We start from the raw sequence: 23,255 nt of genomic DNA, 5'->3' as shown, positions 1-23,255 counted from the left end.
ACTTTCTATAGGAGGACTAGGCTTGGCACCTGGACAGCTGTTGCATAAATGAGCACTGCTGCAGACAGGCTGGGTGACAGGGGCGCTGAAGGGCTCCTTCCATGCCCGTGATGGAGGAAGCTCAGGGTACAGCCCTGGGACACGGGCCAGGGCACTGCCCACTCAGTCTAGGCTGCCTTTCTTCTGTCCTCACGTTCCTCTCCCCACTCCCCTTTGGTCTGCCATCTTTTCTCTCTCCTTTATAAAAAATGAAATATTGTAGAGGTGAGTTTATGTGTGTGGCTATACAAAGGTGACTAGAGAAGTGGAGACTATATATAAATAAGAGATTAAGTGTATTAAGGTACAGTCTTAAATAGAGGAAAAAATGTAAAGCCTGTGTGTGTGTGTGTGTGTGTGTGTGTGTGTGTGTGTGTGTAAGACTTGAAACTGTAAGTGGAAGGAAATGAAGAAATTTTAATTTGTTACCCAGTTAGTTCGGAGAAAACGCAGACTTCCTAAGGCCTTTCGTTGGCTGCTGGGGCCGATTAAACGCTCACTCTCAACCACCTTAAGCAGGAATTGCATCCCCAGCTTTTTCAGAGTCACCCAAGTTCCTTGAATAGGTGATACAGAAAATAAGAGAATTTTTTTAAAAAAGGAGGAAATATTACCGAGCAACAGGGAGGAACTGGTTAGTTACTCCAACCAGAGGTAGGCCATATTGGGGCACATAAGAGCATTACAAGGAAAAAGTGAAACAGTTGACATGTATCTTAGAGTTGAGAAAAGCTTTTTTTTTTTTTAAATCAGGGAAAACATTGAAAACTTTAAAATATATAGTAACCTCTAAAAATGAGTATTAAATATTAGATCATCTTTAAAAGGAAAAGCCATGGTGAAATTAAATGTTAAGAAGTGAACAAAAGATCGAGAAAGCAGCAGATAGCTAAGGTTTTGTTCCTTGCTGTTCTGCTCTGTCCCATTCTGTCTTTAAGGGCAGCAGTGAGCCACAGCATGCACTAGGATCAAGCAACAGGTAAGGAGCAGATCAAACGGTTCCAGGCAGTGAATTCGGTAAGTCCTACGTGACCTTACAGGAAAGGTGGGAGAAAATGGAGTGCTTGGAAAGAGCTGAGACTCAGGAAAAATGCTGAAGTCAAGAGAAACTAGAGGGACTGTTTTAGGCTTTATTGAAAGCAAGGTAATTAATAAAAGTGGAGTAAGGACAAAGCTTAAATAGGATGTATCACACAATTCTTTTATTTCTGCTTTCTCCACTACGGAGAATTGAAAAGTATAACAAATATCGTTGAGGAGGAATTAAAGTCCAGGATGAGAAAGTGGTGATAAAGGCCCCAGTCATCTAAAATAAATTCAAGCAGCCAGCCCCAGACAGCCTCTATCCACAGACACTGGAAGCACTGACAGACACAATGTCCGTAATCTCAAAATATAACGGAGCACAAAAGGTGGGCTGAAGAACTGGAGATGTGCTGAAGTTTGAGAGATGAAGCTACCTGCGGATTCCTGAAAACACAGACTGGTGAGCACCATGTATCGAGTCAGTACAGGCTAGGTTTTTCTTCATTAACAAGTAATTCCAAAATCTCAGTGACTTGAAAGAACAAAGGCTTATTCGTTGTTCACCTTCTGCTCATGTTACATGTCCATTGTAGGCTGGCTGAGGCTCTATTGTTGCCTTCACTTTGGGACCCGGGCTGGGACATTCTGGCTGCCGAGACAGTCAGGGAAAAGATTCAGTGGGGCAGACCCATTCCTAAAGTGCCTCCCAGAAGTGACATATTTCACTGCCCCTCACATGACATTGGCAAAGCAGGTTATGCAGACACATCTAATGTCAAGTAGGTGGGGAAGGGCAAGCCTACTGTGTGTGCAGTGGGGGAGAGAGAGCTGGGATATCCGTGAGCAGCCACAGCTGTTACCCTACCTGTTAACGGTGAACACCTAGATCAGCAAGAGGTGATTCAAAGGGGTCTAAATGGATTCAGAGCCAAGAGCAAACTAGCCTAATGCCCTTTTTTGAAGTTATTAAACTTTTAAATAAAGAGAATGCTATGTACCTTGACTTTAATAAGGCATTTGGCTAAATTTCTCACATTGTACCTTGGGATAAGATACAAAATTGTAAGAGTGATAAAAATAGAGTTAGCTGGGTAACATCAGACCTGGAGGACATTGCGGGTGTTTTGATCTGTCCACTCAGAGGGAATTGTTCAAGGGCATGCCAGGGGATGTAGTTAAAGATAAAACTGGAAGCAGAGCTAGTGTACTGAATGACATAGTCAGGATCTCAAAATATCTTGACTGAATAATCAAATTTCAGAAGAATAAATGCAAAGTGCTGTATTTAGAATTTTAGCAAAATCAAATTCATAAGCATATGGTGTGAAAGACTAGATTTACTGCAAATTCAATTCCATCTTTTTAAAAAAACTTATATTGAAGCATAATGTGCAGAAAATGCACAATTCACAAGTGTGTAGCTTGAATTATTTTAAAGTGAACAGAACCATGTCATCCCTGCTCATGTTAAGAGAACATTTCCAGCACTACAGAAGCTCCTTTCATGCCATCTTCCAGTCAACCCCCTCACCTGTCCCCCAAAAGTAACCTCTCCTGATTTTTAATACTATAGACCACCTTTATCAGTTTTTAAACTTTATATAAATAGGATTATACTGTATGTATTCTTGTTTTTTCCTCTAGTGCTTGTTCATGTTCAGTGCTGTATAGTATTCCTCCACCTGATTATACCATATAGTATGTATCCATTCTACTACTGACCTATGTATGGATTGTTTCTAGTCTTAGGCTATCAGGATTAAGGCTGTTAACATTCTTATACATGTGTTTTGGTGAACATATATATGCATTTTGCTTGGGCATGTACCTGAGTGGAATTGCTGGGGCATAGGATATACACATATTGAACTTTAGTAGAGCCTGCCAGTTTTCCCAAGAGGTTGTACCGATTTATACCAAGATCTGAGAGTTCAGAGTTCCATATCCCAGCTAGCACTTGCTAATGTCAGTCTTTTTAAATTTTAGCCATCTTGATACGTGAGTGGTGGTATCTGTGGTTTTGTTTTCCTGGTGGTATTAATGAAATTAAGCACCTTTTCGTATGTTTATTGGCTGTTTTGATGCAATATTAAGGCACATAAACAGGATTGAAATCTGATCCAGAGCTTTTGGTTTAGGTCTGCCCATTTTATTTGAAGTTCAAACCTGAAGAATGATGGGAGAGTGGAAATGTTGTCAGGAGATATTTGGGTGAGAACAGTAGTTGTCTTCACATATTTGAACTGAAATGTGAAAGTTAGGAGACATAGGTCCCTGTGCAAAGTCTAATGCAGGCCCCACGTTCAACAAAAGAACTCCCCTAGTTCAGTCGGGATTGCTTTTGGCCAAGCAAGAATAAGGTTCATGGGAGGGTTAAGAGGGAAAGGAAAGTTGGTGTTTTTTTCCTCGGTGGGGGGAGGTAATTTATCAAATATGTGACTTTAAACAGTAGTTTCTGCAGGAAATGATGCTCTGAAGAGGCTTCCACAGAGCTGCTGGGGAGCCACAGAGCTGAGACAGGACTGAGCAGAACTGAGCAGGGTGGAGTTCTAGTCTTCCTCTCCTGCCCCTGTTCACTATCTGAACTTGTTCCCTTTGGCTACCACTTGTGAGACTCCCAGAGTTAGCAAATAAAAATATAGGATATCTAATTAAATTTGAATGTTAAGTAAATAATAATTTAGTATAAATATATCCTCCCAAACATTGCATTTTTTCTAGCCACCCTACTAGGTGCCCCTTTGATTTCAGCAATACCATACCCTCCTCACATGCACAGTGTGGACTGTTTTGCTTTAGTTTTAAAACTGTGTGGAGAGTGGGTTCAATTTTTCTCTAGAAGGATTGACTAGGATCAATGGCTATCAATCACTGGTAGGCAAAGTTAGAATGTTTGAATCGGGCAGTCTTAGGAAGTATTGGCTTTCCTTGGGAGAGGCTGTCTACCTCTCTGCCTGCAAGGCTGTAGAGGTGATATAGCAAAAAGATGAATTAAACAACTGCTAACATTCCATGGGGTTAAAAGGTGACCTGAGAGCTTGGACAGCTTTTTCTGTTTATGATTACTAGGCAAGAAAAGTAGATCCATTTGGAGATTACGAAGGCAAATGTAGACAGGAAACTATAACAAAATTATTTCTTATAGGCTGAAGAGGCAAAGACCTCTAAAGTGAGTACCTGAGAATTTTTCTTAAGAACATTCATGAGAAGACAATAGACGTTTCCTATTTTAGAAGACAGTCTTCTGCTTTAAATTTCACATCAGAAGATGATTAGTGATGTGGCACATTCCACATTGTAATTATATTAAGACATTTTTGTGTGAAGCATTTTACATAGTTTGCCTCATTTAATCCTCAAAACAGCACTGTGAGGTGGGCCTGATCTGGATGAATGGATATCTACCCATCGCATAGACACAGACACTGAAGTTCAGAACCATTGCTTTAGGTCACATGGTTGGAAAGCCTAGGTCTGTGGATTTGGAAGTCCATGTGCTTTCTACTGTATCACGCTACATCCTATTTGTATGTTTTACGACACTTTGGGGATGTTTTTGACCTGGAAACAATACATATTTAATTTTAGAGCACTTTCAATGCATGTTGATGGTACCCTCATCAATCATTTGGCCAACTTACTCACAGTCAAGGACAGAGCATGAACAGAGTGGGGCATGAGAAAGCATGAAAGCACCTAGGAGTGAGGATACCTGAAAGAAATAAAGAGCAAGCAGGTCAGCGAGGCCCAAAGTTGCGCCAACTGAGTTTCCGGGGCAAAGGAGAGTGTGCGCAGTTTCATCCCGCTTAGAGAGAACTCAGCAGTACCCAAAAGTGAACATGAAATTAAAGATCAATTATATCCACTACGATTTCTGTAAATAGCTCTTCTAGAAACTAAGATTTCAGTTTTCATGCAATTTTACATCAATATCTAAAATAAGGTTTTAAGAGAGTCCAGAAAAGGAGGTGCTCTGAACTTAAAAGGATAGTGTCGGCGGTCAGGAAACCTCGCCAGACCGCTCCAGCCAAGGCAGCTTTTGCTCTGAGCTCTTAGGGCACTTAACTATAAACTCGTGTGCCTCGTTTTCTATTTAAACATCCTTGGTTATCTATCGGCCTGTGTGTCTTCCTCTGCATCGTAAGCTTCTCTGCACAGGTTGGGTTCTACACCTGTTCCCTCCACAGCATCCTCCCGGTGCCCCATGTGCTGACTGACGAGGGGATATCTCGGAGAGGTTGCAGAAGACAGGGAAAGACAGGAAGTCAGAACAGTGGCGCGTGGCAGGTCCGTAGCACAAGCAACACTTACGCCCTCAAGCTTCTAACCTCACTTAAGACTGCCGGACAGGCGCGAACCTTGCCTCCTAACCGGCGGCTCTCCCACTTTCCTCTAGGCTCCAACCCGGCACCTCCCCGGGGCGCCACCCCCTAGCCGCCTTCCTGCTGAGGCTGCCGTGTCCACATACCTCCTCCTCCGAGGCTGAGGAAGCCAGAGCCTAGACTAGGGACTAGATCTTTCAGAGGCGCAGAAAACAGGCGAGGGGCTGGGTGACATTATTCCCAAGACAGTGGAACTACCATGTCTGTCCAGAGCTGACCAGTAAAATGACAGTTTCGTGGAAAAGCCGTTTTCCTGGCCACACCCTCAGCAGCAGCCCATTGTTCCAAGTGCACTGACTGTCTCCCGATTGGCCGGCGCTGCCCTGCCCCTCCCCCAGCCCGCCGGTGCTCTCACCTGGGGAGCTGGCTCAGCTTCTCTGCTCTCGGCGAGTGGGTGAAGGGGCAGGGAAGTGAGGCAACAACTGGCCGGTGACCATCATGAAGGCAAGTATCTCCCGAGTAAGCAAACACTGAATTTTGGTCAATAACGATCATGGCTTTTACCAGGCCTATGAACCATACCAGTTCATAAGTGCATTCGGTACTTGCCTTCGGGGAGTTTTGTATGGTAAACTTCTGACTTGCTCTTTTTTTTTAAAGGAAATTTATTTTTTAAATATATTTTTATTGATTTCACAAAGAGGAAGGGAGAGAGATGGGAACATCAATGATGACAGTGAGTCATTGATCGGCTGCCTCCTGTATGGCCCCTGGGGACTGAGCCCAAAACCTGGGCATGTGTCCTGACCGGGGATCGAACCATGTTCTCCCGGATTCTAGGTCAACACCCAACCACTGAGCCACTTGCCCTTTCTGACTGGTCACATGCATACTTCTAACGAAATTCACCCCTAAGAGAACCTGCAGTCCCATGTGGCACTGGGCTGGAGTTTAACCCACTGTGACACTGGCAAAATGTGTTTTAAGAGGGTAATCTATTTTCTAACAGCTGAAATCATGGTTTGACTTCCTAGCTATTCGTATGTATAGCACAACTACAGTTACATTTCCTGCCACGTGTGAAACTGGAATTTAGAACCGCCAAACTGAAAAGGTAAGCAAGCGCTCTCAGAGCCCAACCCTGAACTTCAGTTTGCTTCAAAATGTAAAACAGGTGTCTTGAGGGAGAGGGAAAAGGGCTCATTTAACTGTTTCTCGAGTGAATTTTCTAGTGTGTGGAAACCAGTCTTAATATAACTGGACTCGTATCTCATATAATTAAACAGTCCCCGTAGGGAGAAAGCCAGTCTTAATACCAGTGCTTTCTATTTTTGTCATCATATAAACAAGCTCCAGTAGCAACACTTTTGCTTTATAGAGAGGAACCTGGGTTTTGAGGTCAATCCTGTTAAGATTCAACTTTTCACCATGGGAGCACCATGCTGTTCTTTGCTAGTCCCGAAAAAACACGCAGGGGACCAGAGGGGAAAGACATAGCCTTTATTACTTACATCTGGGGAAGACGTGATGGCACCCAGTCAGGGAGTTTTCTGCACCAGGCCAGGGTTGAGCAAGGGATTATCTAGCAGCTAGCAGAGGGGAGGGTGAGGAAGCCATGCTGGGAATGCCCTGCAGGCCAAGGCTAAACAGAGGGTCTGGTGTGGGAAACACTGGCATCTGGGCTTCTCTGCTCCTGTGGCAGCTGGCAAGGACGACGCCTTTCCACTGACTGGGAGAGGGAATTGGGCTATATCCTCAATTTACACTACACATCATTTTAACAATGAAAAAATGTTTACTATGGAGAAACAGCAGCATTGATGTACTTAGGGCCAATGTTTCCTTGACACCAATGCCAAGCCAGAAAAAAGATTAGGGTAAGAATGTGCCTCTTATTGAGCACTCTCCACCCTGCCTCTGGCCCCCAATCCCAAGCACTTGTTTTCTGCCTCAACCTATGAAAGCTTCACGTTCCAATAGTTATTACCTCAGGAGGTGGTATTAAGTATTGGTTAACACGGCATCTATGTTTTGCAGCAGTATTAAAACTTCCCTTGTATAAGAAAGTACTTTCCAGGTCTATCTTCAATCAATAAGCTTACCATTTTCTGAATCTTTCTAGTTATTTAACACCCATCATGGACCAGGAACTGTGTTAAAACATTATCTCAACTCATCTTTACAACAATCCCATACAGTAAGTGCTATCATCCCCATTTGACTCTTGGAAATACTAATGCTCAGAGACCAAGGTTAATAAGGTCTCACAGTTATTATGGGGCAGACCTGATTGAAACCCAGGCTGTCAGACCTGGCACTGAGAAAACACACCTAATGAAGTCATCAGTAAGGACTCATTAGAACATTTTTATATAGAATCCAACTCAAGTAGCCTGATCAAGTGATTTGTACCATGAAAGGTATTTTTATAGAGTTCAGTACCTACATTGGTAGTAAGGACTTCCAGTTTATCAATTCTTCTAAGTTTTTAAAAATAGCTGTGAAACTGACCACTGAACTATGTCTTCCAAGCGGCAGTGCGAGAGTTTTTTTAAAAAATATATTTTATTGATTTCAGAGAGAGGGAGGGAGGAAGTTGAAATATCAATGATGAGAGAGTCATTGATCGGCTGCCTCCTGCAACATCCCTGACAGGATCGAGCCCACAACGCAGACATGTGCCCTGACAGGGAAATGAACCTCAATCTCCTGGATCCTAGGTCGATGCTCAACCACTGAGCCACACCCGGCCAGGCAGTGCGGGAGTTTTTGATTGGACACTTATTAGAGTCATTTAATTTGTAAAACTGATTAGATGAATGAGAGTTTGGGGGCAGAAAGGAAGCATGGGACGATTTGTCTATCAATGGAGCTTCTGAGAACCAAGAGGATTGTCTGTGATTGCATCTAAATGCTACAATTAATTTGACTGGCAAGTGGGGCTCAAGAGAGCCCATATAAGAGCAGGCTTTAATGGAAAAAAAAGAAAAGTGAAACACCAATTCAAAATATATTTTAATAATTTTTTGTGTATCTATGTCATATTTCATAATAGATGTTTTTCCTAAATGCTTAACCCTAGGAAACACGCACATGCCAAACTAACAGTGTGGCTTATAAAAAGGAAGCGGTAATCATTTGACTCGTCAGGACCTCTTCCCTTTTGCCAATGTCAAATCCCTCCTCAGACAGACTACAGTGAAGGGATATATGAAAAAGCGCAAGGTTTTCGATGGCTAACTGCCAAATTTTGATCGTTATAGTATGTTATTATTCAACAAGTTCGTTACTTGCTTCTTCGTATTTAGAAATAACTTGCTTTGCTGATTCCGACTGCAGTTTTAACTAGGACTGGCTTTACAAAGACTTTTAGAAAAAAAACTCTGTACATCAAATTGGAGCTCAAATCCGATAGACTGTTATTTCTAGGATTAGCAATCTATGCCGTCTTTCCTCATAATGGGAACGAAAGCCCCAAACATTTACAGAAAGCAGACTTATGTCCCAGGTGCTCTGCTAGACACTTTCTTAACTTGCCCAAAGTCACAAATTGTAAGTCATAGAGCTGACTCTCAAACTCAGGTATGCCTGCCTCTAGAACTTTTCCTGCCACATTGTATCAGTTACCGAATATAATTCAAACATTTAGAAATCCTACATTATTCATGTAAAAAGGAAGAATTTCATATGGTATGTAAAATATAATTCTTCAAGATACTTCAAGTTAAAATATTTTAAAATAGTTTGAGGTCATTTTGCTAGCCATTCTACTACCCACTTCTCACTCTCTTTTGCTCTATTTCCTTTTACTTTTAGCACATCCTTCACTGAAAACAGATCACTTGACCTTTCAACTATCTTTCGACTCGCTTGAACGTGTGTGCCCTTAAATACACACACACTGGCAGACTAGAACAGAGGCAGCCAGGGGTATGTATGAGCAATTACGATTTATTACAAGCAAATAGTAGGAAAAAATGTTACTAATATCCATAGACAAGTTTCTTAAATCATATGTAGAGAGACACTGTTGTTAATAATTTGCTTTATTTTTCTGTTGAATCGAGTCCTAGCTCCCAGTTAAGTTAGAATTTTTTTATGCATTCCAATCATTAGCACAGGGAGCTTCACCTTACCAATAACCAAATGACAAATCAAACTAGGTCCCAGTGGTTATGGCTACATCTAGGTTGTTGGGATGATCAGGAGCTCTTTTATTTGTTTGCATTAGCTTTTAGTTCTTGGTTATATCTGTAAAGAAAACAGAAAGAAAAATCATGAATCACAATAGATAAATATACAATAAAAAGGGAATGAGAAGCATATTCCATCTCTTCCCTCTCACTAGTCAAGAGGCTATACAGTTGTAAATACAATCTTCCCAAGGCCTTGTGGGTAGAAAGAGGCAGAAAGGAAAATGACCCAGACTTTATCTGCATCTGGCTTCCAGATGCCAAAAAGTTTTAACACCTTAACTGACATAGTTTCCTGCACAGAAGTATTATTTTAATGACTATATTCACTCTTGAACTATACAAGAGCATGACAAAAACGTATGAACATCTTCACCGACTCTTCTCCCAGCTTACAACAGAGTAGAGGACAGGACATATACAAGAAGGAAGTTCCTCCATGACACCTACCATACCCCCCATGTCTCTCAAAAGGCCCAGATTCAAATACTCAATAGTGTTTTACTAAATGCTCCAGAGCCCAACATCTGTATTTATAGCTAAATCTCCTAATCTGCTACTGTAACTAAAAGGTGCCAAAAATCCTTTTTTCAAACTGTATCTGAATTTCTGATATTAGAAATAATAGTTCTGAATATGGCATATGGCACTTAGCATTCTCTTAGCTCTACTATCATGAGTTAATATGTTAAAATAGGATGGCATATGAAAAAAACTCTGTGAATAAAATCACTGTACAAATTAAAGTTTATATTGCATAAGTAAGTCCTCAAATGGTTGTGAGGCATACTCTACAATGAGTGAGTTGTTCATTCCCCCATCCACTATGTGCTAGATGATTATGAAAAGGTTAAATTATACAGATACTCATTAACCTAGGTATGGTAAAGGTGAATGAAATAAAAACATACTATACAGAACAGAATGCCTTCTGTAAGGAATGTAAATTATAACTTAATATTTCTCTTTATTGAGATCATTCAATTTTTTTAGCCAAAGAAAGCTGTTATTTATGACACTGTTTTTAATTTAGAAAGGTTCTATGGTTCAAAGAAAGCCAGAGCCTTCATCTCGGATGAGCTCATTGCAGAATATTAATCAATCAATGACCAATAATGTTAATGACTGAGTAAGCAGTTTAAAAAATTTCCAATGCTCATGGAACACTTTCCAATGAAACCAGTAGCCTCACTGGAAACATCATTTCCAATATTATGTAACTCTATGTTTTAGTTCTACTTTATTATATATAATTGAAAATGATAGCCTGCCAGCATGGCTCAGTGGTTAAGCATGGATCCATGAACCAGGAAGTCAGGATTTGATTCCCGGTCAGGGCACATGCCCAGTTTCAGGCTCGATCCCCAGCAGGGGGCATGCAGGAGGCAGCCAATCAATGACTTTCTCTCGTCACTGATGTTTCTCTCTCTCTCTCTCTCCCTTCCTCTCCCTGAAATTAATAAAAACGTATTTTAAAGTGATAAAAGGCTCATTCAGAAAATTACTTAGTATATCATACAGTGTGTATGTTATCTTAATGACAGAGATTCTATGGAAGATCTATACATCTAGATAATACACGAATTTAAAACCTAGGAAACACACTGTTTAACACTTTTAACTTAAATCCCCAGACTTTACTAGAAATGCTAAATTTTTGCTTTAGGCAGAAAGATGTATACCCATCTTAAGAGTATACATGAATCTTAAAAAAAAAGTATTGCCACCTGTGTGACTTCTGAGACAGATTTTTTTTTTATACTCTTACCTCCAAATACGAAACAGCTGAGAGGCTCCTGCTGCACCGACAAAGAAATTAACAGCAAACAGACTCCAGTTTTTTGGAATAATTACAAGTGAGTATCTTGACCAAATAAGCCCTGTTGAAACAAAATTTTTTTTTAAAAAAAGCATAGGTACCATTGCAATATCTTTTTTAAAAAATATATATATATTTTAAATTGATTTTGAGAGAGAAAGAGGAGAAAGAGATAGAAAAGTCAATGATGAGAATCACCGATTGGCTGCCTCCTGCACACCCCCTACTGGGGAGTGAGCCCACGACCCGGGCATGTGCCCTGACCAGGAAGCAAAGCCTTATCTTCTGGTTCATGGGTCCACGTTCAGCACTGAGCAACACTGGCTGGGCCATTGCCATATCTTATCTGCACACTTAATATTAGAATAAAATACTTATAAATAAGACTATGACAACAAAATGAAGGACAGAGGGCAAAGAAAAACTATACTCTGAGTCTTTAATAAAGTTGCTATAATTCAGTGTTACACAAAATACTCAGTTCTTACATCAAAGAAAATCTTTATAGGGCAAGTGAATATTAACTGGAACTTTTTTCCTGCTTATAAAATTATGCTCAAGGCAAAAACGTAAAAAACAAAAACCCACGCAGATACCTATTCCCTGCAACCCTCCTCCTCCTCTGCCTTCTGCATCTAATAACTTCCTAAAGATGACACTGTGAATTCCTTTGTGTGGGTGTATATGTATGTAACCCAAACATTAAACTGTTAAATAAACTGATGTAAACTACATAAAAATACTGAATATCCTACATGGAACGTGAAGGATATTCACTTAATTTACCTGTAGCCATCAAAACAGCAGACTGAGCTGTGCTGAGTTTTTCTGCAGGTCTGGCCATGTCAGCCAATCCAGCACACACCAACCCCTGGAAATACAGAGAGAAAGGAAAAAAGCATCAATAAATATCAAGTAATAGTTCTTCACTTTAAATAAAACAGAGTTATTTCAGAGATCTCCAATGATAGCAGCTGTAATTTTAGTATCCATGCCTTAAGAAAATGTGCATCATGACAAAAGCTACAATGAATTCAGGAATGCTTTCAGAATTAATCTGTATTTTGTTAACAACATTAAGCAGCCTGATATCTTTGAAAATCAGTAGTGTGTGTGTATATTTGTTCTACAAATGATATTTCTTTCACATATGAATTTATATATATATTTTTTAAAAATGTCTTTACTGATTTCAGAGAGGGAGTGAGAGCTAGAAATACTGATGATGAGAGTAATTGATCGGCTGCCTCCTGCACTGGGGATCAAGCCCAGAACCCGGGCATGTGCCCTGACCAGGAATTGAACCCCGATCTCCTGGATCATAGGTAGATGCTTAGCCGCTGAGCCACGCCAGCCAGGCTATGTATTCTTTATACATGTCGGGAACCACTGGTATGGAGGATGCATGAAAACTAAGATAATTTGTATAGATTCCTCCTTTCAGTTTTTTGTCAATGTTTTTCTTTTTTTAAAAGTGGAAGTATCAGAAAAGCTGTTAGAATTTTAGAATTTTTTTGGTTAGACAGTTTTTCTTTAATGTCAGAGTATAGATGGTTTCTTCTCTGCTGTGTTTTTAACAGTCTTTTATGGAATCCCCCACTCATCCCCTGCCACGAGCACCATTCACAAATTTAGTAAGGAGTCTTCACTAGAATATTAGTTATGCTACTCTACTGAGGACATTAGAGCATGTGCTAAAATAACTCACTGAAGAAAAATTCAAACCTACACAGAGTATGAGAGAAGCCTTGCAGACCTGTCACCCAGCGTCAACAATTAAGAGGACTTGCCACATTGGCTTTACCTCTCTTTCTTCCCCTTTAAGTATTTTAAATCAAATCCTAAATATGTTATCATGTTTTTAAGAAATTATTTGCAGATTTTATTGAGTTTCTAAAAGATGCTGTTGCATGAAAAATGTAAATCAGCAAAGGGTTTTTGTTCCTAAATAGAACATATATATACTTGTGAATTTATACACAAATTTAAGCCAAATTCAAATAGTTTGGATTGAACGAAGTCAGTAGTTCAAGAAAGCAATTACTCTGGTTTAAAAAGGGGCTAATGGTTAACTACAGGCGTATAACGAGAGGTAAATCATGGCCAACACTACTACTTTCTTCTTGTCACCCGTCACCCACAGTCCTCTGATTTCCTTCCCAAATGCTTCCTAATCACCCCCCCCTACATTTTTTTTCCAGGTCTCAATGTACGTTTTCTCCATGTCATCTGTTTTAGTTTTGCAGAGTGGAATGCTGCCATTGTAGAGGGGAAGAAAGGGACTGATTTCTATGATTATTCTACTGGGCCCATGTATTCCACTAGGGCTTGCTGACTAGATCTATGAGGACTAAGGCTATATTCTAGCATTTTCTTTTGGAAGAAATCAGCGATCATGACTTCATTATGCTCACAGTATACACTTTTTGTTTCTGGGACGTTAGTAATCGCTCTCTCCCACAAACATCTTGAGCTCCATTTCTCATATTTCTAAAAAAATCCTTTTCTACTTGTATATCACTCTACCCCTTTTTAGAAAATCTCATTGTGAGTCTAATCTCTGTCACTTACTAGCTATGTGACTTTGGTCAAGTTACACAACACTTTTAAATTCCTCATGTATGAAATAAGAATATTAATAGCTACCCTTACAAAAGTGATATATGATTAAATGAGATAATATGCTTTAAAAGTATTTAGCTCAGTCCTAGCCGGTTTGGCTCAGTGGTTAGAGCATCAGCCTGCGGATTGAAGGGTCTGAGGTTTGATTCCGGTCAATGGCACATACCTCAGCTGCAGGCTCAATCCATGTGCAGGTGGTAACTAATCAATATGTCCCTTCACACTGATGTTCCCCTCCCCCTCCTTCCTCCCTCCCTTCCCTCCCTCCCTCCCTCCCTCTCTCTCCCTCTCCCCTCCCCCTATCTTTCCACTCTCTCTGAAAAGCAACTGAAAAAATATCCTCAGGTGAGGATTAAAAAAAGAAAAGTATTTAGCACAGTGCTTGAAAAATATTAACAAAAACAATAGCAGCTTACATCTTTAGAGCAGCAGAGATAAAGGAATATTAGTTTTCATAGCCTTTCCTGCATTACTAGTCTAAGGATCAACGGCAGATGGTCCGTTTTCCTTTTCATCTTTATTCTGAACTTCATTCATTCAGAAAATAGAACTGTACATTCAGAGAGTGCTCAGAGTATGCCACAAGATTATACAAAATACTCCCTGACCATAGATAGATCCACAGTAAAGGCAGTCCTGTTAGTGTTTAAGAGCATAGACTTTGGAGTCAAACAGACCTGGAGGTTCAAATCCTGACTCTAATGAGTTAAAGATAACCCAGTCCATACAACAACATTCTCAGCTAGTTCTCTGATCCTCAGTACCCTTACCTGAAAAATGCTGATACTATTTATTTCTCTGATATTTTTTGGTGATGATTAAATATGAGATAACGTATTTTATTGTAGAAGGTTTGGCATCAGTAAACAAATTTTAAAATGGTTTTCAAATGTCTAAAGCCCAGCTTCACAATTCTTGCATCTGATTATCTCTACTGGGTGGGATACTCATCGATAGTATAAGTCAATCAACCTTCCTTCCTTCTCTCTCCTTCCTTCCTTTTTTTCAATATTTTTTCATTTATTAAAAAAAGTCATATGATACTTTTAGAGGAATGTTTAAAAAATGAAATACCACTATAGAATATTCCAATTCCAAAATGCTCACAGTAGCACAGCCCTCAAGATTTTAAATTGAATCAATCTACAGAAGTAGTTCCTGCTGAAAGAACAAATAGACAGGTATTAAAAATATGTATGGGTTGCCCTGGCCAGTTCTGCTCAGTGGTTAGAGTGTCAGCCCATGGACTAGCGGGTTCCGGGTTCGACTCTGACCAAGGGCATGTACCACAGTCGCAGGGTTGGGGCGTTTGTGGGAGGCAACCAATCGATGTGTCTCTCTCACATTGATGTTTCTCCCCACCCTACCTTCCACTCTCTAAAAATAAAATTAAATTAAAATTAAAATATGTATGGGTTATCTGAAAATCTGATTTATTCATAAGGGGAAGAGAACATAGAAAAATTAGCTACACCAAGTGGCATACTGTTCAACAGCTAAGTATAGCTCAGTCCATACAAAAAGATTTTGAACAAAAATAAAGACACTCTCTGAACTGACCTTCACATAATAATTTTCCCAGCCTGGTCAATGATCTCCACTCCTCCTGTTAAGGGCCAACAGATGCCCATGCATGATGAATACTCAAGGCTAGTGGGCTGTTTATCCTATATTTCACATGCATGCATTTTTGGTTCCTCCCGTTGAATTGTATTCTTATCAAGTCACTGTGTTTGTCCTCAAACCTATTTATGCCAGTTTTACTCATTACATAATTTAATGGTCTATAGGGTAAAGAGGTGAAATACAAAGAGAGTTGTTTTTTCTATGAAAACTCAAGCGACTGTTTTGAAAAGACTGAGTTAAAGCAAGTTGTTAAAACTTACTGTCAAATTTGGCGTCAATAAGACAGACATAAAAAAATTTTGAGGGAAAGCCATACAAATCTAGCAGGCTTCTGTTGTCACACTATTATGAAAGTGTCCATGAACTTGCTCTGCTTTAAAGAAAACTAAACTGGAAATTACATGAGATGCACTATGGTATAATTCACCCAACATAGATATGGAACTCAAAATCAGTGGATCCACACACAAATAAAGCTTTGGCCTTATAGTAGATGATTGGCAAACAAACACATATTTATATTCTTTAAGTTAAAATAAAATATTTAAGGTACAATCTTTATGATTAATTCTTTGGTTTCAATTAAAATGGCTAAGGACTCCACCACAGTTAAATGTCTGAAGAGGTAAAGTCTGAAATTCTTCACATAGAACACATATGGCTGGCAGCAGCAATTTTTATGTCATGTACAGACTCTCACAGATTAATTACCAAATGCTCTAGGAGAACACACATTGCACATAAAGTAAACACCTAGCAAAAGAAGTCTCCCCATCAGCGAACAAGACACAGAAGTTTCTTTGCTACGCAGTCACCAGGAGGCTATGTTGATTTCAACATGAACTTAAAATAGATGTTTTTAAAGGAGACAGGAAGGCACTTATGAGTATCTGATACTGTCAATGTTTCAAAATACTGGTGGACCAGGTCAAAGAAACACAAAAGCTATTAATAAAATCAATAAAGTACCAAATTGTGGTAAATTTGAGGTCAAAGAGTACACAAAATTTATGGTAAGTAGATTAAGTCATTCTTATTCTTGTAATAATGGTGGTAGAAGCAGTACTTCAGTAATCAATTCCACTTCATAGATATATAATTATTATATAATTTTAAGTGTGGTAGGGAGAGAGGAGGAAGGAAATAATGTACCTTCCATTAGTATGGTTTTTTGGGGGTTTTTGTTTGTTTTTTTGGCATTTCACACTATATTTGAATGCTTAGAGTGTAAGCATAATCATCAAAGGCGATATATTTAAACTTTTTAAAAAAATTGATGGGACCTTTTCTCCATATATAAATATAAAAAAGAGCTGCTCTCTAGTTCTCTCTAAAATACAGCTTTCAACCACTCATCTAATCTTGTCATTTTATAGCTAAAGATGTAAAAAACGGTAGTTCCTCAAAATATTAAATATAGAATTACCATATGATCCAACAAATCCACTTCTAGTATAACCCAAAAGAGCTGAAAGCAAGGACTAGAACAGACACTTGTCCACCATTCCTGACAGCAGCATTTGGAGTCAGAAGTACTAGATTCTATCACCAAATGTTAACATACATCCTTGGATAAATCCCACTACTTTTTGAGGCTAACCTTCCTTGCCTCTGCTTTGGTCTATCTTCAGTTAATTTGGGGAGGAGGGTTCTAACTAGTTTAATGTTTTACTTAGTCATAAAATTTTAGAATCAAGTTTCATGTTCTTAGGGCTCACAATTGTGTTTTGATAACAAATATGTTCCTAGGCCGCCTAATCAACGGAGTTTAAAAACCCCCAAAAACTATACATCTGAGAATCTTTGCCTGACATCATTTAGAGGCATACCATGAATATTTAAAAGTACATCCTTCATAAAAGTTATATCAAATGAGCAAGTTCCTATAGGAGAATTTTTTTCAGTAGCTTCTGTAAAAACTCAAGACTTACCCATTTCATAATTGGAGCCCAGAAAAAAACTGTTCTGGGACCTGAAAAAAAAAGAAAAGGAAAATTTAGGAATAAACCAATTTTATACATCTTTTAACAGCCATCACCACATTTTAAAAACTTAAAAGATTTATCACTGTACTTCTAATCATTTTTCTGTTTTCTGCATACTCTGTAATAAGCTGACCTTTAGAAGTCGCCATAATATCAATCTTTCATACAAGTTGCTTTGCTCTCCCAGTCAATTATTTGTATTTTTGTGATCTGTTAACAAAATTAGCTATAGTATAACAGAGATGGTTTTGGAAATAATTCCCTGTGCTTTGCCTTGAACATGGAACTTAATGTTAGCTCACACATAGATAACTTCAGGTTGGGGAAATGACAGATCTGCCTTGATGCTGTTTCATACCCAAGGCTAGAGTCTGATATTCACTCATCTTCAGGGACATTAGGATCCCTTTATATCAGGGCTGCATTAGCCTTACACTTACCACTCTTCTCTCAGACCATGCCACTCCCCTCTTTGTGTCCTGAAAATTGTCCCCACAAGTCTGAGGTGTGACACACTGATCCCGTAAGTCAATCTTGTCAACTCTGGTTATTCTACTTAGCTTGAGCTTCTGGGATTCCTATCATCACACCTGGTTCATTTTTCTTTGTCATATACAGTCTCTGAACACAGGCAGGATGAATTACTAAATTCATTTTTCATCCCTGCACGAAGCTTGGCTTCGTCGCTAAGGGTAATCCAGCATGTGTTACTCTCTGGCTTTCAGCTTTCCAACAGACTCCTTGCTTCCTGTTTCAAAACTGATGCCTGTTTCCTAAGCAATGCCTCTAGATTCTGGTTTCTTCACTAGCTTAAGTCGTTGACACTTCAGGGTTAATGAACAGGCAGGCTGTTCAGCAGGTTTGTCTGTTTTGCACTTATTAACAAGTGCCCTGAGCTAGGTGATAGTCTTAAAATATTAACTAACTGCCTCTGTCTTGCCAACCAAACCAAACAAAAGCTTCAAAAATGACTATGGTGGCCCTGGCTGGGTAGCTCAGTTGGCTAGAGGGCCGTCCCCACATGCCAAAGTTGTGGGTTCGATCCCCAGTCAGGGTACATGTAAGAACCAATCAATAAATGCATAAAAAAGTGGGACAACAAATAGATCTCTCTCTCTAAAAAAAAAAAATAATAAAATAAATAAATAAATAAATAAATAAATAAATAAATAAATAAATAACTATGGTTGCTAGAGCTGGACTAGGAGAGGTATGAATATTTCAGCGAATGATTTTAAAGTACAAAGCAAACTCCACATTAGTTTAACAACTGCTAAGTACTGAATTTAAAAATATCAGTAGCAAATATATATATTACATTCCAAATTCTGAATTTTCCTGAAATATGAGGCTGACAAATGACAAAAATAATCAGTGTTTCTATAAATGCAAATCAGTGTTTTCTTCATTGTTTAAAAAAAGGGGGAAAAGGCTAGTGCTACCTGTGATCATACAATGGGTCAACAAAAATTTCAAAGAAAACTAATTTTAGCTCACCCTTCCAATTTATCTTAGCTAACCATTTTCTACTTTAAGAGTAAATAAGCCAAATAAATTTAAACATGTTAGAATTCAGGTTCAGAGGCTATCTTCCTGAAAAAAGCAATCAACCAATAGTGGTCATGGTAATGATAAAATATTCCATCTTACTTGGAATTTCTAAAGCAAAGTTTCAACAGACATGCTCAAACAGTAACAACACAGTGTCACATGTGTCATTCTAGACCTGGAAAAACCAGGTTTATGTTCTACATAATAACATAGCTGTTCTCACAGCTGTTCATTAAAACACAACAATTCATTAAAAAAAAAGAGACAAATTACTATGATGCCTGAAGTGATTACAATACCTTAAAATCAAGATAAGTGGAAGTATAAACTAGCAGGGTACCTAACTAACATTCATTATGAGGCATGAAAAAACTCGACTGGGTAGAAAATCTGAACTGCTGAAATATATTAAATAAAAATTGTCTCATAAGAAATTTAATTTGGAGTCCAAAATGAGGGAAATGTATCCCCATCAGATATAAAAGCACATTCTTTCAGGCAAAGAATTAACTAACAATTAACAATTTTCATCTTGTTTCCTAGAAGTCCACTCCTAGAAGTTGAAAAAGGCCTCAAATACTGACAGTCTGAAAATATCGAACAAGTATTCAAAAAATATGTATATGTATATTTAAAGCTATAAACCATTCTCAAGCATAACAGGAAATACAGAAAAAAAATGTAATGGTCATTATCTTTTGTGTTGTTATAGGTTCGTCTTATTTTGAAACTGAAACTGATTTTTAAAGTTCAAACTTTCATAGAAGAATGTGAGAAATTCTGCAAGGGAATATCATAACCAAATCTGTAACAGATAAACATTTTCAAACAAATTCACCAATCTAGTTGCCTTGATGAACTTTGATGAACCTGTTGATAAAATGACATAAATTTACCTCCTAATTTCCTTATCTGAGAGGAATTACTGTTAATGAAATACATAAATTCTACCCAGAAACTGTGTCATTTATTGTATGTATAATTCTCTCCCTAAGAAAAGACTTTCTTCTTGGAACGGAGTAAGTGACTTTATAAACAGGCAGACATACATAAACACAAATACTGCGCTGAAGAGTTCACTCCGTCCCAAAAGTAAAGTTTCTAACTGAATGCTTTCCGTTACCTCTTCCTACCCCTCATACTATTTCTCTACGGTTTACTCTTTGACATCCCTCAATGTTCTTTAGTCCTTTATCCTTAGATTTTGTAAAGGTTACTCTGTGACACAAATATTGACTGCCCAAAAGTACTTATTTTTATTTGTGCTGAAGCTATTCTGATTTTACAGTAAGAACATGACTTGTCACTGATAAAATTAAATTTCAAAAATTTAGAATCAATAATGTATGCTATCCAACTATTAAGGTCCTAGCTTTGCACAGATTTGTAAAAACCTCCAGTATGCGAATCCAGCCTAATATTTAAATGGGGATGATTCAATAACACACTATTCTGCAAAATAGTATGCAAAAGCTTGAGGATTCAGTCTAATAACTCTTGGAACATAATCAGTATTTCCTCAGATTTTATTCATTACTAATGCATCAACAGTTACATTTTTCATGCTTCTCTAGTTTTACATTGGTGTGCCTACAACTTTCTAATCACAATTCATTTTGCAGTGATAGATTCTTTCTCTGCCTATTGGCTAAAAGCTTAGATGGGAGAGAATGAACATTCCTTGAGAGTAAGTGCAAACACTCTGCTACATGTTTTACATACTTTGTCATTTAATTTTCATAACAATCCTTAAATGGTGATAATTATTTTCCTGATTTTATAGATTAGGAAGCTAAGGCCTGGGGGTTCTAAGGCCAAGGTCACACAGTCAAGATTCAAACCTAGTGTGTCTGGCTTCAAAGCCTATGCTCCTTCCACTGTACAGACAAGGGATGACAATAACTCATCTAATTCAGGAATATCCAGATGAAATGCACAATCTACAAATAAAAGGTAACTCCTCTTCATTCTGAGAGTTGAATAAAGTATTACAAGCAAGGATGGTGGGTGGTTAAAGCCAAGGCCTTGGAAAAGATCACTATAAAACTACGCTGATATTAAAATAGTTTAAAATTGCTCCTCCTCTACCCCGTCCTTGTCCTACAGCCCAGACACAAAGCTGAAGAGGGTCAGAATTGACACTACAGAGTTCAGTCGAGACTAAAGCCCAGACTATTACAGAAGCATTGCCCAACCTCCCTCCTGACATCTTTGCCATGAAACACAGCAGAATTCCAAACATTTGCATACTGGAAGAAACTAAAAGGCAAACTAGATAAACTTCTTCGGCAATAAAAACCTCTCCTTAAAGATCAATTTTATAATGGGTACAATACATACTGCAGTAAATACCATCATACTCAAGTATAATCCCCAAATACAGTTCATTCCACTATCAAACGAAATCAGATTTAGTGATAACCAGCTCAGACTCCAGAGAGCCCTTTTCTGGGGAGGAATAGTGAATTCTCCTAATGAGGCCAAGTGCAGAGAAGAGTTAGCTAAAAGGGTCCCTTTTAGTAAAGGTTGCACTTCAGTATTTCAACTAGCAGATTTTTCCCGTCTGCAAACTCTAAGGCATGAAAGAGGTCTGCTTTCGTTCCCAGCGAACTAAGTATTATTACTGCCCATTTTATAGAGAATTCCAGATCATAAATAGAGTGGGAGGGACTGGGATCTTCCAGTTTCGTACAGAAATACATTTTTTCAACCACAGAACACTGTGTTCCAACAGGACAAGAGAGAGCGCAAGCATTTACTGAGCATGAACGAACAATCAAACCTGTATGTTATATTTAACCTTGACCATTTTACAAAAACGGAGAGATCTAGGGTTTCGCCCAAGGTCACACCTGCAGGAAGGGGCACAGCGGGATGAAATCCAGGTGTGTCCACGCAAAACGGTGCAGGGGGAGCTCGCTCAGGAATTTCACAAAGGACAGACTTAGACAAGCTAGACCCAAGGGGCGAGGCATGACAATGACTCTGAAGCCGGGCTCTGCCGGCTGGACCTGAAGGCGGCGTGACCTTTCCCCCAAACCGCCCGGGGCGACAAACGCTCGGGAGGGAAGGCGGGGAGATGGGGTGTTCTGGCGGCCAGACCCCTCGGGGCCGCGGAAATGCGGCAGGATCAAGCCCAGAAGCCCGGACCGGGTTTCAGTCGCGCCCGAAGGATGGAGTGCGACAAAGGTCGTCAAGGTTGGTGAGAGATGGTGGACGAGGCAAAGGGAACTGCAGGGAGGGTGGAAAGCAGACGCATTCAGTGGAGAGGGAGGGCGGGGGTGTAGGTGACGCCTCCAGAGACGGAGGTGTCCTCGGGCCTCCGACGCAAGGTCTCGGCGGGAGCCATTCCGGTGCATTACCTGCCGGGTGGTTGTAGAGCGGCCTCAATTTCTCAGGCAACATGAGCTCCACTTTATCGAGGACCCGGTGGTAGGTGGCCCTCAGACCCCGGACGCCGGCAGCTGACATCTCTGCGGACTAGGGATCGTGGCCCGGCGGGCGGGTGGGTGGCTGCGTACTGGTTCCCGGCTGACGACGAAGGGGAGCTCGTCACTGTCCCCCCCCTCAGGGCCTCGCGTCCTTCTCTTCCCTAGGGTGCTCTTCCCGCCGCCGCTCAGCCTGCCCCCCCCCGCGAATCACCCACGGGCCGGGGCCCGGAGAAGGCCGAGGAGGCGGAGGCTCTGCGACGGCCCGCCCCGGGCTGGCCCTCGGCCCTGCTGCAGCCAACAAGGAGGAGGCATGGCAACCGAGGCCAGAGGAATCGCACCAGCGATCCCTCCGAAGTCCTGCGGCAGCGCGCCTGCGCAAGCGGAGCTGCTACGATGATTGGCCTGCCCCGCGGCGTGGGCGGGGCCCAGAGCGACCCTCCCATTTCTCCTTCCAGTGTTCGGGGCCATGTTGGAGGAGGGAAAGTGAAGCTGCACCTGCTCTGAACCCTTTCATTTTGATTAAGGAGGCCCGTAGTTAAAATGGGCTTGTCGGGCCTTCCGTGCCCCAACTAAAGATGACGGCGCACAACTCTCTTGTTTCCTTTGGAATGAAACTCGTGAGCGAGAGACTTCAGATCTCA

The 23,255-nt window shown here is 40.0% G+C and overlaps 1 protein-coding gene across 1 annotated transcript; it reads right to left on the bottom strand.

Annotated features, from left to right (window-relative positions):
* Positions 1-9,318: 9,318 nt before the first annotated feature.
* On the bottom strand, positions 9,319-22,847 carry MPC2 (mitochondrial pyruvate carrier 2). Its single transcript, XM_016202362.2, has 5 exons — positions 22,546-22,847; positions 17,579-17,619; positions 12,186-12,270; positions 11,349-11,460; positions 9,319-9,638 (listed from the first exon to the last, which is right to left on the bottom strand). Exons 1-5 carry the CDS (start codon positions 22,652-22,654, stop codon positions 9,602-9,604), a joined length of 384 nt encoding a protein of 127 aa, XP_016057848.1. The 5' UTR covers positions 22,655-22,847; the 3' UTR covers positions 9,319-9,601.
* Between the last annotated feature and the right edge of the window lie 408 nt (positions 22,848-23,255).

The sequence above is a fragment of the Miniopterus natalensis genome, chromosome 19 (genome assembly GCF_054644295.1).
Source record: "Miniopterus natalensis isolate mMinNat1 chromosome 19, mMinNat1.hap1, whole genome shotgun sequence".
In the NCBI taxonomy this organism is placed as follows: Eukaryota; Metazoa; Chordata; class Mammalia; order Chiroptera; family Miniopteridae; genus Miniopterus; species Miniopterus natalensis.
The sequence above is the reverse complement of the archived record's forward strand: the minus strand, read 5'-3'. Positions and strand labels throughout refer to the sequence as shown.